Source organism: Lepeophtheirus salmonis, unplaced genomic scaffold (genome assembly GCF_016086655.4).
Source record: "Lepeophtheirus salmonis unplaced genomic scaffold, UVic_Lsal_1.4 unplaced_contig_14397_pilon, whole genome shotgun sequence".
Classification (NCBI taxonomy): Eukaryota; Metazoa; Arthropoda; class Copepoda; order Siphonostomatoida; family Caligidae; genus Lepeophtheirus; species Lepeophtheirus salmonis.
In genome coordinates, this window is record NW_027290958.1 from 1 (window position 1) to 12,837 (window position 12,837).

A 12,837-nucleotide genomic window follows, 5' to 3' on the forward strand; every position below is an offset into this window, starting at 1 on the left:
TTAGATGTTCTTCTTCAAAGAATAAAATAATAATGATAACAGCATTATTATAAAACAAAAACATAATCAGATAGCCAATTAGAAAAAACCGCTCTTGCTTTATATGACATATTTTATACACCTATTTAAACAAACATATATACATATATATCATCATATTATCAACATGTCCGTTCATTGGCGCCTAATAACTTCGAAAAATGCCGAGTACAACCACTACTGATATAATAATTTAACCCTTATAGGTAATTAATTATATATCCACCATGAACATTATATTCAATTAATTACAATATTACACTTCAATCATCATTATTAAGTATGTAATTACTATGTATAATTTTAAAGGTGAAAACATATTGTAAAATAATAAATCTATAATTATTTGAAGATGTAATTAACTTGTAATTGTAGACACATTATCCTATGATCATTAGATGATTCTCTGCTTATAAATTAATAGGTTTAATCATATATTTATATGTATACATATAATTTATCATGTGTTAAATTACATCATTTATATAATTTCTGATTGAATCATTAATCTAAGTATCCTATGTGAAATTTAAGGGGATATTACGAACCTCTTTACGTTCTTATCTGCATTATATCTTGCAACCTTTTCATGAAAAAGAAACAGAAAAAAGGCTCCAAAATCATTTATCGAGTGGCCCATTAAAAACTGAACACATTGAATTTTAAAATTCAACAAGATATAATTTATTAATTAACAACATAATTCCAACAAAATTAATACTATTAATAAATGTTTGTCTGAGCTCACTTAATCAATAATGTAACAAGGCCTTAGCGGCAATATGGATTCAAGTCAGGGGTAGAAGGCATGGCACCTGCTGCGGCTGTAGTCCTCTGCCATAGCGTCCCAGTGTTGGCTGCCAGTGGCTTTGAACGCTATGGTGATTGGATGACAGACATTACAGGCCTTCCTCTCGACATGCACCCAAAAAATTATAGCCAAAAGAGTTGGTATCAGGGCTTTTTTTTGGGGGGGAGTGTAAAAAAGAGTTTAAAGGAACTCATACTCCTTAGTCAAAAGAATCTTGCAACGAGGAGATGGCTTTATTTTATTGCTGTTATCAAAAGTGGTGTTTCCACCCTTCCAAGATTCTTTCCACCCACTTTCTTGATAGCTCTCAGGATGGTCTATTATAAAACCCGGAGATCTCTTGCATGGGCCCTCATGGACTACAGGGGATTGGCCGGGGCTATTTTCTTCCACTCCTCCAGCTCCAGTTTAGCCATTTTGACAGAGCTCTTCTTCCTTCCAAACTTTTCGGATATGCTGACGGAGTAGCCGGTGGTCCTGCAGACGTCAAACTGCTTGGATTATGCGAATGGAAATTCGTCGCTCACGTCCAAGAGTCATTTTCACGACTTGTACGTAAGCAAGAGAACTCAAATTAGTTTTGTTTTATAACTCATTGATTATGCTTTAATATATTGAAATATGAATTAATTTCAATCATTCAGCCTTCATTAGTTATTCAATTAGTAAGTGTTCAGATTTCAATGGACCACCCGGTATAATATCATATAACAATACAAAGAGTCAAGTTTCTGTTTGAAAATCATATTATAATATGTAGACGTGGGTGACTTCTCACACTTCTGAGAGTGAAACACGTTAAAAAAATTTCATCTACCTTGTAATATTTTGATAAAAATGAATATAATTTCACAGTTTGTTTTCATCTATACGCTCTTAAAAGATTTTGCACAGACCACTGCTCCCGCGTTGGCGTAAGTTATTGTGTGTTTCACCATATAAGTTCCGTATTTTTAATATTATAATGTACTCATATTTGCAAAATAATAATAATGTTTAATGTACTTTGTATAGAGGAAACAATATTTTAAACTTTCATTTATGTTAAAATGTTATTTTTTTATGGTAGAGCACAAAAAATGTATTTCTTCTTCTAGGGGATTCTTAGGGCATTTATTACCAAAAATTTCCACATCCATCCTCCCAAATTATTGTGTTAAACCTTGTGTTGTGATTTAGTCCAATTCATTCCATCTAGTCCCGTCCTTAAAGAAAGTAAAATTGATCCCTCTTAACAGGTTCTGAGGACCCAAAGTCCTCAGGACCGATAGTAACAGTCCAATATCCTACATGGATTATGGCATTGTTATTCATTTCCTTATTCATTATCAACCTTTATGCATGAATTTTTTGACCTTCCGATATAACATTTTGTTTCCAAGTGGTCATTCATAAACTACGTTCTTTTTTTATGTAATACCCCCCCCATTATTTTTTTTACATGAATGCTTTGTTTTATTCTTTTTTTAAGGCCTTCTTTTAGCTTTTTTGAAAGAATTTCATTTTATGACATTTTTTTTACAAAAAAAAAAATATTTCCTTTTTCAAAATGACTATGTCATTTTAAGTTTTACCTTTATTGTATCTTGCAACATTTCATCCAAAGAGAAACAGACAAAAATGCCTTAAACCTATTTGGTAGTTAGATATTCTTCCAACCTGTATATATATTATTCTATACGTGATGGGAAGGGCTCAGAGAACAAGTTTAAATTGAACCAATCCATGTTCAGAACAGTTATTTTGTAGAAAAAGAGCAAAAAACAATAGCATTTGTGTTAGTGGGATAATGCCTTGATATGATTTCTATACTTATTCTACACATCAAAATGTACATGACGTCATAGTACCAATCTTTCTAATTTGGACATGAAGTTATGATCCGTCTTTCACGAGAGTGGAGACACAAAACTTGTAGTAGCATGCCTAGATTCCGCAAAACGTGATTTTTAACCATGTTTAAATACTATAGCTATATTTTTTATTCAACATGTCACAAGCAATAATAGTCTCAACCCGCCGGAGAACAGATTGGCTGCTTTTGACGATGAAGGTCCTGTCCATGGCGTACCAAACTCTCATGATGGCAGCTTGAAGCGAATCCAAATCTAGATGAGAAGTGAGACAGACCTTCTTCTTCAAGACGCTTCAAATGGCGGAGTCCAGGGGGTTGAAGTCCTCAAGTAGGCATAAGATTTATATTGTTGCTGCAAAAAGTTTTGATTCTTCTTGGTTCAGAGGGCCATACCATTCCCAAACTTAACTGATTTCTTGAGGTTGTAAGTTATCCGTGTGGAGATGTTAGCGGTCTCTACAGCCTTCTTGGGACTGATACAAGGGTGGAGGAGATCACACACACTTTCCCTTTTTAGATGTTGCTTCGTCATTTTTACACTTAGAGCGTTGGATAAAACAAAACTTGTTTATTTTTGTTTCAGCCGTCATATTATTTTTTTTGCGTAATACAACCTTGTAATTAAAAATAACAGTAATACAATCTGCAAGTTTTGTGTCCCCACTCTGTATACAACCTACCAAGGCTGAATTATAAAACAGACAGATCAAAGTCGAACAAAAGCAAATTTGTTCAGTCTAACAAAAATTGTAAGACAAAGTGGTAGGGGATTTTCATACCGAGTAACAACACTAATATTTATATGGTTTGACCTAAATCATTAAGCCAAGTAGTGAAATGAGCACATAAATAATAAACAGGTGAATAATGTCTTGGTCAGAATTTACATTTTTTTTTGTCTGCCAGGGGCACAATTTTGCTATTATATCTATATAAAAGATCTAGCTAAAACTAAATATATATTTGTGAATTTATACGAAATAAATAGATTTGAGTCACAAGTGTAGAAGGTAGAATAGGTTCTGATTCTACTAATTGGTAATTCTACTATTAATAAATAAATATTAACCATAGTTTAGTTATTTTAGTAATAAATTATGTGAGCTGATTGGATGAAATTATGGGAGTCTTCCGAGAATGCTCAGGTTCGACAGTACTGCAACTTGTCCTTCAAGGGAGGGGATGAGTGTTTTGACCATATTAAGAGTAATTTTAGAGAGAAACTCTGCTAGTCACCTGCTCCCTACAAGTACTGTGCTTTTTGCGTCCCATTGTCAGATGATACTTATTCGAATATTACCATAGATGTTCGACATGTTTTGGAGTTGTTCCATTCTAAAATGCCCCAGGACGTCCTTGAGGAGGATGAATTGAGATTTTTTTTCTTTGGAAAGGCTTCAAAATTCAAGGCTCTAACTTTAGTAATCCTTCATGCCATAATTTGGTGGGGTATCTCCGGAGGTGGAGAAATTGATTGAAATTCATGAGGTTAAATCGGAAGTAGGGGCAGTTAAATACTGGTCTGCAAAGGAAATACTTGTTTCTTTAGACAGAAAACAGGGAAAATGGACCCCGAACTACAGGTGGCAGATATTGGATGAACCTTCATGAGGAAGCCATAGAAGAGGCAGTTATTGAATTTGGAATGTATTAAGTGTTTTGAGTTTACCTCAGATGAAAGATATATATCACATAAATTTTTTTATTAAAATAGAGTGTTTAAATTGTGGTTGAATTTGTATTCCTTCTTTCAAACATGTTTGATGTGAAGCTTTTATTTACTCTTGAATTTTAGATATACTTCTTCAAACATGTATATTCATCGGAGAAGATCTTTTCATGAAGAATCCACCCCCTAGATGCAAAAATAATTAGTCGTCTCCAAAGATCATATAAAATAATAAAACAATATATTGACAATTTTAATTTATTTATGAAGTGTTTAACTATGGTGTGTTCCTTTGGTTTTTAATAAGTTAAATATCTCGTTCATTACTATTTAATGTATCTATTTGTAACTATAATTCATATTAAAACATTATACGGTCAAATGTATCGCAAGTTCCTGGTATACGAGCACGTTTAAGGTCAATTTTCCCAGGCAAAATTCTTTATATGTAGTCTGAAGGAGGATTTTCGTGTACAGCCACTTATCAAATTCTATTGGACAACTTGGTATCGAAGGCGAAGACCCAGAAGATTTATTGGCAGACAATCGGGATCGAGTGGATCACTTTTAGAAAACACAGAGGTCAATACTCACTTAGATCTAAGGAATACAAAGCTATTGGGGCTTTAATAATATAAATGATATTTTCAACTGCATTGAAACTCCTCGCCTTTCAAAAGAGATGCTGAAACAGTGTCTTCAGTTCTCCTGATTTCATCTCAGTAGGTATACAATTGTAATCTTCAAAGATGGCAAGATGCGAATAACTTTAGCAAAAGAGAGACCATTCTCATTGCTCGAACATCCCATCCGAAAAAGAGATACCAAACCCAAACGTTGATGCATCTGTAATAATTTCTAAAAATGGATTTAATTCCTGGAGGATAGGAGAGCATGGGTATCTTTAATTTGACTATCAATTAGAGTAACTCAGACTCAAAAATGAAAATTTGATTGATGATTTAATAAAGGCTTTATTTTCGTTCCATTCAAAATGAGGCTTCACATCATCAAAAAAGATCGTCTGCTCCCTTGAAGGACAGGTTGCAGAGATTACAAACTAAAGGATTTTCCGAAGACTCAATACATTATTCTTATCATCTGACATAATTAATTAATAATTAAAAAGTAAAATAATTAACTCAATATAAGTATTAAGACTAGAATAGCAATATGAATATAGATAAGCTTAAAACACATGTTATTGTCTTCAGTATAAATAAATGAATGACTTTATAGAAAAAGAGATATCTTGCGAAAAAATATTAAAAATACTAACCATACTATTTCCGCAGGCAAACGGTGTACGATGCGCTACTTGGTTTAATGTTTTATTTTGACTTAGCCTGTACAATATGAAACAATAGAATGTTCATTAATACGTGTTGTTCTTATACAACTAAAGGATATCTACTAAATGTGGATAAAATAATGTTGGTTTATCTTGCAATATTTAAGTAGAAATCCCAAAATCAGTTTTATTACAAACAAGCTCATTGAACTCGAAACATTGTAATTATAATAATGAAAAAAAATATTTCAAAATATAATAGTATTTTGAGTTTACTTTACGAAAAAAATATTTTAGGAGTTCAGTTGTAAACGAACAAACATTCAAAAATATTCGTCCTTTTGAAAAAAGCCTTGCAAACACGAGTGGAACATATTATCACCTCAACGATGTTTACGAATATGAAGAAGAAACAGTGGAGTTTAAGTAACTATTAAATATTATTCATTTCATACAAATATATATTTTATTAATTTTCCATTTTGTATTCTCATAGAGGACACCGAAACTTTCAAGTCATGGAGTTAAATCTGCCTTCCTGCAAGGGCCCTATGACTTCTCAAGGGCTCTCTGAAAAGGAAAAAAATGGTATTGCAAAAGAGAAATGATTTGCAAAAAAATCAAAAAAAAATCTGATCCATATGAATTATATCCATCGCTAGGGATAATCCAGCTGCATAATGATCTTCGAAAGAAGATATCTAATGGGACTATAGAGGGTCTTCCTCGAGCCAAGTTTATGAATACAATGTATTGGAACTCGAGTTTAGAGGATGAATGTAAGAAATGGCTAAATCGATGTCCAGATGGATTTAATGTATGTATACCTATATATCTCCTAATCAGGATACAACAACATTACTCCCTTCTTTCAAAAGAAAATAAAACAAGTGTAATAAATTAGATTTTTTATGTTATTGTTTTATAATACCAGTACACATTTAAAGTTTTAAAAATCATATAAGATAGTTGACGTCTCCTATTGTCCATACTAATGATGGGACAATTAATTGGAATTGGAGAATCGGATTTTTTATTTTCTGGAATCAGAATCAATCGGGAATATAATCTTTAATTTAGGATTCTTATTTATAACTGGTATTTCACTATTTATTACTTTTCTAAGTTATTAAAAAAAAAAAAAAAAAAACTCCGCTTCCTCACCTCCCCCCCAGAATTAACGATAACGAATTTTTGCTTTTTCTTTAAAAATGTAATATTTGAAATTTAATTTAATTTTTTAAATTTTTTTTGAAAAAATTCCATTTTTTGTGAAGTTGTGAATTTTTGAAAAATTTTTAATTATAAAATTGTATATTTCATATTTGTCTTAAAAATTTGATATTTCATATATTTTTTCATAGAAATTTTAATTTTAGGATTTTCTTTAAATAAAATTCCAAAAAAAACAAGCCCTCCCTCCCCTAAAATTAAATCTCGTGAACGCTCTGATAGAAAAATACTTTTTATATATTATTTATAAATATTAAAAAATTGGCATTTTTACTAGAATCGCATCGTAATCGGCATTGGGATTTTTTTTTAATCTTCCCATTACTAGTCCATAGACTTAGTAAACCGAATCACCGGTATTTTAATGCCGTGGTGTTTTTCTTTAAATATATTTTCATTACGAGTTTTTAGAGGGAATATCATTTTTTACAAAAATATGCACATATTAATAAACAACATATTTAGTTATTATAATTGTGGATAATAAGTTGATTAAATAATGAGTTATTGGGGTCTTTGCAAAAGTCTTCAAAGTGTTGGTTTTTCAAGAATACACCTAGTTCCAATTACTTGATATGACTAAACCACAACAATTTAGATTTCTTGCTTGCCATTAAATCTGATGACTTCAATTTAGCTCCTTACATCATTTTATGGGGAGATATTTGTGTTTAAATAATTTCTTAAATTTCAAATCTTTTTTTGTATATTAGAAATTGAAGCAATTAATTGATTTTCATAAATTGCACTATTAATAACTCAAAAGACCAATTAGGATAAGTTTAAATTTGTATAAAATATTTGCTGAAACCACTTTTGTGCATTATTTATTTTCTACGGCAAACCGTTTCTCATTACCTCAACGCATCCTGGCAACTGACAGGATTTCCAAAAACTTATAAAATCTCTCCTCTAGAATAAAATCCCCTACTACCCCACCACTACTTCTACAATCTGATTGCCACTTATTGTAAAAAATGAAGTTATGTTGTCACCCCTGTTGTTGGTTTAATAAATTATGAAAATATTGCTATTTTTAGCACGCACATCCTCCAAGTAGTTGGCAAGCGTTTCCATATGGACAAAACATGGCCTGGGGACAGGACTCAATTAAAGAAGCTGCTGTTCAGTGGTTTGATGAGTATAAAGTATTTTTACATTCTTTTTATGCATTTATATATCTATATAAACAACTAATTTGCTCCATAATAGCCCTATATCGAAGCAGGAGTAGATCCCCTCATTTACAGAGACAGTACCGATGAGGAAGTACAAGATAACAAATTGGGAATGATTGGGCACTTTACAGCCATGACGAATGCCAAGTAAAATGATTAGTTGTTTTGACACATATCTATATAAAAACCACCTTACTATTAATCACAGATCCTTTGCAATAGGCTGTTATAAAGTCGTGGCTGATATAGAGGTGATTGATTTTCAAACGATTTACTGCTGTAATTACAGTCCTCCAGGAAATGTAATAAAAATCGAAGAAAATGGAGAAATGAAAAATATTCCTGCCTATGAAGTGGTCGAATTGGATAACCTACTTTCAACTGAGTCCAATGATACGGATTCGGATCCAGGAAAGACTTTAAAGGAAAATTATTTATCAAAAAAAAATCACACAAAGGAGAATTATTCCACGAGGTTGTAAATAGTTACTTATAAATGTTGCGTTAAAATTGTTCTGTATATAAATAATGTAATATTATTTGCATATTAGTTTTAAGTATGGATTTAAAGGAAATATATTTAAAACAATATTTATTTAATAGGTCTACAATGTTAACAACTCAATCAACTACAAAAAAAAAGTAAGTAAAAAGAACAAATATTTTCTAATTTCAAATCCAATTATCATCCATTAAAAAATTAATTTATTTATTACGTTGGTAAAGATGTCCAAATATATATATTGGCAATATCAGCCATTTTGAATTTTTGTTTTGTTTTTGACAGATAAAAATGTTAAGTGTCTTTTGGTGTCATAGATCCAATCAAAAAATAATTGAGGGTACAATTGACAGATTGTTTTAAAAAATTTGTTTTGTAAAAAATAATTATTTCACAAGAATATATGATATTTCAAAACTTTTGATATAATTTAATTCCCATAAGGTCAATTCTCTCCATGTTTTTATTTTTTCAATACTTCAAAAAAAAAAAAAATTCAGAAAAAATAATTATTTCACAAGAATATATGATATTTCAAAACTTTTGATATAATTTAATTCCCAAAAGGTCAATTCTCTACATTTTTTTATTTTTCAATACTTCAAAAAAAAAAAAAAAAAAAAATCAGAAAACCCCAGAGTATAACAAAAGACATTTCACTTAATAATCTGTCAAAAGTATGCAGTAACATGCAAAGCAGCTGATATTGTTAAACCTCCATTAGCGAGTATTCTTTTATTAACACAACTACTGAACTAAATTAAAAGGTTACACGAAAAGATAGACAGATTTTTTTACATCTATACACAGTCCAAATAGACTCAAAGTTACACTATTTAAGTATTAGTACTTTTTTTAAATTATCAAATCAATTCTGTACTCGTAACATTAATGAAAATGTTAAAAATACTTTATTGTACATTGCTAGAAATATTACTTTTATTAAAAAAATTAATATCTATTGTATTTGTTTGGAGTTTTATCAATATAAAATTTGTTATTATCATAGTTAAAAAGTTAAATTTTCATTTGTTATGCAAATTTCTTAGAAATTTTCATTATTTTTAAGGAATTTTGAGTACAAAATAAGTATTTATCAATTTTTACAAGGTTACATGGGATACATTAATTAACAAGTTATGTACAGGGTTACCAATAAGTCTTGGAACAGCTCCTACAACTTAATATTTCTCCTAAACAGGTGTATATTTTTTAATTCTGTTTCTTCTATATGGTTTATGCTATCTCCGTCTTTGTTTGTTGTTTATAAAACTTTTTTCTGAAATATGTTCTTGACCCTCTAACGACGGCATCATGATCCTGACGCACGCCATAGTTTCACTTTATTTGGTTGTAATGTGGTACAAGGAGACTAGGAGTGTAGATGAAAGGCCCAGGAGTGGTTGACACATGTCTATGAGAACACACTGGTTGATTTAGACAACGATGTTAAATATATAAAAGCGAAAAAGACAGAGTGCTGGGTCGGAGCAATGTGTTCAAGTACCAAAATTCGTCTTCAGTAATGGTCGGGGTGGTCATCACCTCCTGCTGGACGCCCTGTATCTTCTTTTTTGAGGCTGTGAAAGTCAATCAAGGTGTTTATCTTGATATGTAACAATCCCTTAAGTACTTCTCTGGATCCAGGAACATCACTGGGAAGGGTCTTACTGCTTTAAGAAGGACAGAGTATCTACATACTTCAGTTTGTGCAAGAGTTGTGCCAAACTACTTTCGAGCAAATTCGGACCCAGGATATGTGGCCCCCTTCTTCCCCAGATACCAACATAATAGACTTCTCCATATAACCTATCCTGGAGAGGGAGGTTAGTATGACTTCCTTCTTCTGCAGCGTTGAGGGTTTGAAGGGCGCCAAATTGTTTGCGTGGGACTACTATACCGAGGAGACAGTCCGTACAGTGTATAAAACAATTTTAAAGCGTCTGAGAGCTGTAGTAACCGCAAATGGTGGCCATATGGATACAACTAGCATTCATTTTGAAGGCATTTCCACGTTAATTGCAATTGGTGTAAAAAGATGTTTCAAGAAATACCTATTTGTGTATCTTCTTACCTGTTTAATTTCTCCTAAGAGTTATGGGTTACCCTGTATATTTGAAGCCATTATTACAATTGATTATTTTGTTACTAGCTAGACGTTTCAAGAATATACTAAAAAGTGTTGCGCTGTTATAAAATGTAATTTAAAAGAAATTAAAGATAATTTTATAAAATATGGGCTATAGAAAGTCCTAGTTCACCAACCAAGAGTTAACATACATCCTAAACACGTATAATAACAAAATAAATAAATGAACTTGAAATAGAATGAAAATTGAATTCGAAATGAGAAAATAACGGTTTCTTTTTTAGCAAAATGGCATATTCTGAATTAATAAGATTTATCAAGGAAAACTCAACAAACCCCTACCACAAGCACTGGAACGACAGTCTCCACCAGGAAAAATAATACTCAAAAACAAAAAATTAAACCAAATAAATCAAAAAAGTAAAAACTTTTTTTACCATTTCTAAATGCAATGCTAAAACCGTTTTTCCAGGAAAAGAAGTCAATCCAAGGCGAAAAGGAAGTCTAAAAGCAGGAAAAAGGGTATGAAATTATTATTATAGTGAATAAAGCGTTTTTATGTGACGTCAGCATTATTCATATCCGCCATGTTGAGGGTCCTTATAACAATGTTTAATAATAATAATAATAAAAACTCGTTTTTCATTGATTTTAAGGAACATAGTCTACTATTGGAATACTAAAATAGGACTAATAAATTAAAGGACTCAAACCTTGATGTCCATCAAAAAAATATACCTGTATTGGCTAGTTTTATTATTTATTTGAACCTAAAAAGTATCAAAAATATGGTATTACATCCTTATACAATGTTATTTACATCTTGTAGATACAAATTAATTATTATAATTGAAAGAATAAGATATTTGTCTTTAATTATCATACTTAAAAATGTACACATTTAGGGATTTTGTGTTCATATTACATTGATTTTTTTTGCAAAAATCACTGGTATCAAGTAGCATTAAATGCAAATGTCAAGTTCTTATTTATTTATAAAGTTTTTTGATGAAGTTTCATCAATATTTATTAAAAATTTGTCTAGTTGAGCTAGTAAAAATATCAACTGTGAGCCCCCAAATGGCGTCACCTTCAAATTATGATATAATTTATGACGGCAATTAAAACGATTTATATCAATTTAAAGAACAGTTTCAGAGACATCACTAATGGTATCAAAATTACAGACGACCCCTTCTTTGGGACTCATATTTAATATTTTTATAAATATTGAATGGACCAATTACAAAAAAAAAAAACTATGTAGAAATTTTATGAAATGGCTTTAATATTTAAAAATAGATGGATACTTGTATTCAATACAATGGCAGTTGAATTAAAGTAGGGTAATGTGTACTAAAAAATCGTATTAAAATGTCAAGATTTAATAATAATTTATATGTGGGATCGACTATGGACGATAAAAATAGAAAATAATTATGGAAAACTATCTTATTCTTTCCAAATTAATAGCTAATTTATTAAGTGGGAGCCGCATGAAAGGACATAATTTCAAATTCATTTTACTGGCTGTATTAATTCTATTTCTCTTATTCGGAACGCTGAATTTAATCAAAAACTATATACTCTAGAAGCCTAATCTAGTTACTCTTTTTCCCCGATACTTTTTATATAAAGTTTAAGTATATTACAGTTTAATATGACCCCCATTAGCCTTAATCACCAGCGCCTGAAGGCAATGCATGACCACCTGACGAACTCCTTATCCATATTGTCCCAAATCTCATAGATAGAGGCTTTAAGGCCCTCTGTCTTGGGGTGTCGTTTTGCACAGGGCTTGCTTCCCACTTGCACCCAAAAGGCGTAGTGTAACGGGTTCACATATCGTGACTATGGTGGGCACATGATCTTTTCCTAAAAATCCATGTTCTTCTGGAGAAAGAATTGGGCCACTTTGGGAGTATGTGTGTGTCCTGGGGGACAACCAAATTTCTGTTGGGAAAGCTGGCTTGGACCCATTGCATTAGCTAGAACCTCAACTGGATGGTGTAGTAGGAAGCTGTGAGCCTGTACTCGACCGGGAACCAAATAAAGGTATTTTTAAAACTATTTGATGCAACAAATCCCACACTCACGAGCTCGAGTAATTTGTGGTGAAGATGATGTCAACATCGTCAGATGTTTTTTTTTTTTTTGTGTCGTTGTACAT

The 12,837-nt window shown here is 31.4% G+C and overlaps 1 protein-coding gene across 3 annotated transcripts; it reads left to right on the forward strand.

Moving 5' to 3' along the window:
• Positions 1-1,620: 1,620 nt before the first annotated feature.
• LOC121124289 (uncharacterized) lies at positions 1,621-11,278 on the forward strand. 3 transcript variants are annotated; one of them, XM_071893892.1, is made up of 10 exons: positions 1,621-1,764; positions 5,963-6,091; positions 6,162-6,253; positions 6,328-6,482; positions 7,939-8,046; positions 8,111-8,223; positions 8,285-8,551; positions 8,680-8,718; positions 10,989-11,087; positions 11,140-11,278. In XM_071893892.1, the coding sequence occupies exons 1-10, from the start codon at positions 1,688-1,690 to the stop codon at positions 11,207-11,209; spliced, it is 1,149 nt and encodes a 382-aa protein (XP_071749993.1). In that variant the 5' UTR covers positions 1,621-1,687; the 3' UTR covers positions 11,210-11,278. The 3 variants fall into 3 exon arrangements, with proteins under 3 accessions (XP_071749993.1, XP_071749994.1, XP_040575379.1); XM_071893893.1 differs by having other exon boundaries at positions 8,366-8,551; XM_040719445.2 differs by having other exon boundaries at positions 10,952-11,087; positions 11,140-11,260.
• Positions 11,279-12,837: the final 1,559 nt, after the last annotated feature.

Bases quoted from the DNA above. Each gene is read 5' to 3' on its own strand.
- LOC121124289 (XM_071893892.1), top strand. From the start codon at position 1,688: ATGAATATAATTTCACAGTTTGTTTTCATCTATACGCTCTTAAAAGAT. The intron at 6,254-6,327 runs GTATTGCAAAAG...ATCCATCGCTAG, and splicing joins CTCTGAAAAGGAAAAAAATG to GGATAATCCAGCTGCATAAT. The intron at 8,719-10,988 runs GTAAGTAAAAAG...AGATTTATCAAG, and splicing joins CAATCAACTACAAAAAAAAA to GAAAACTCAACAAACCCCTA.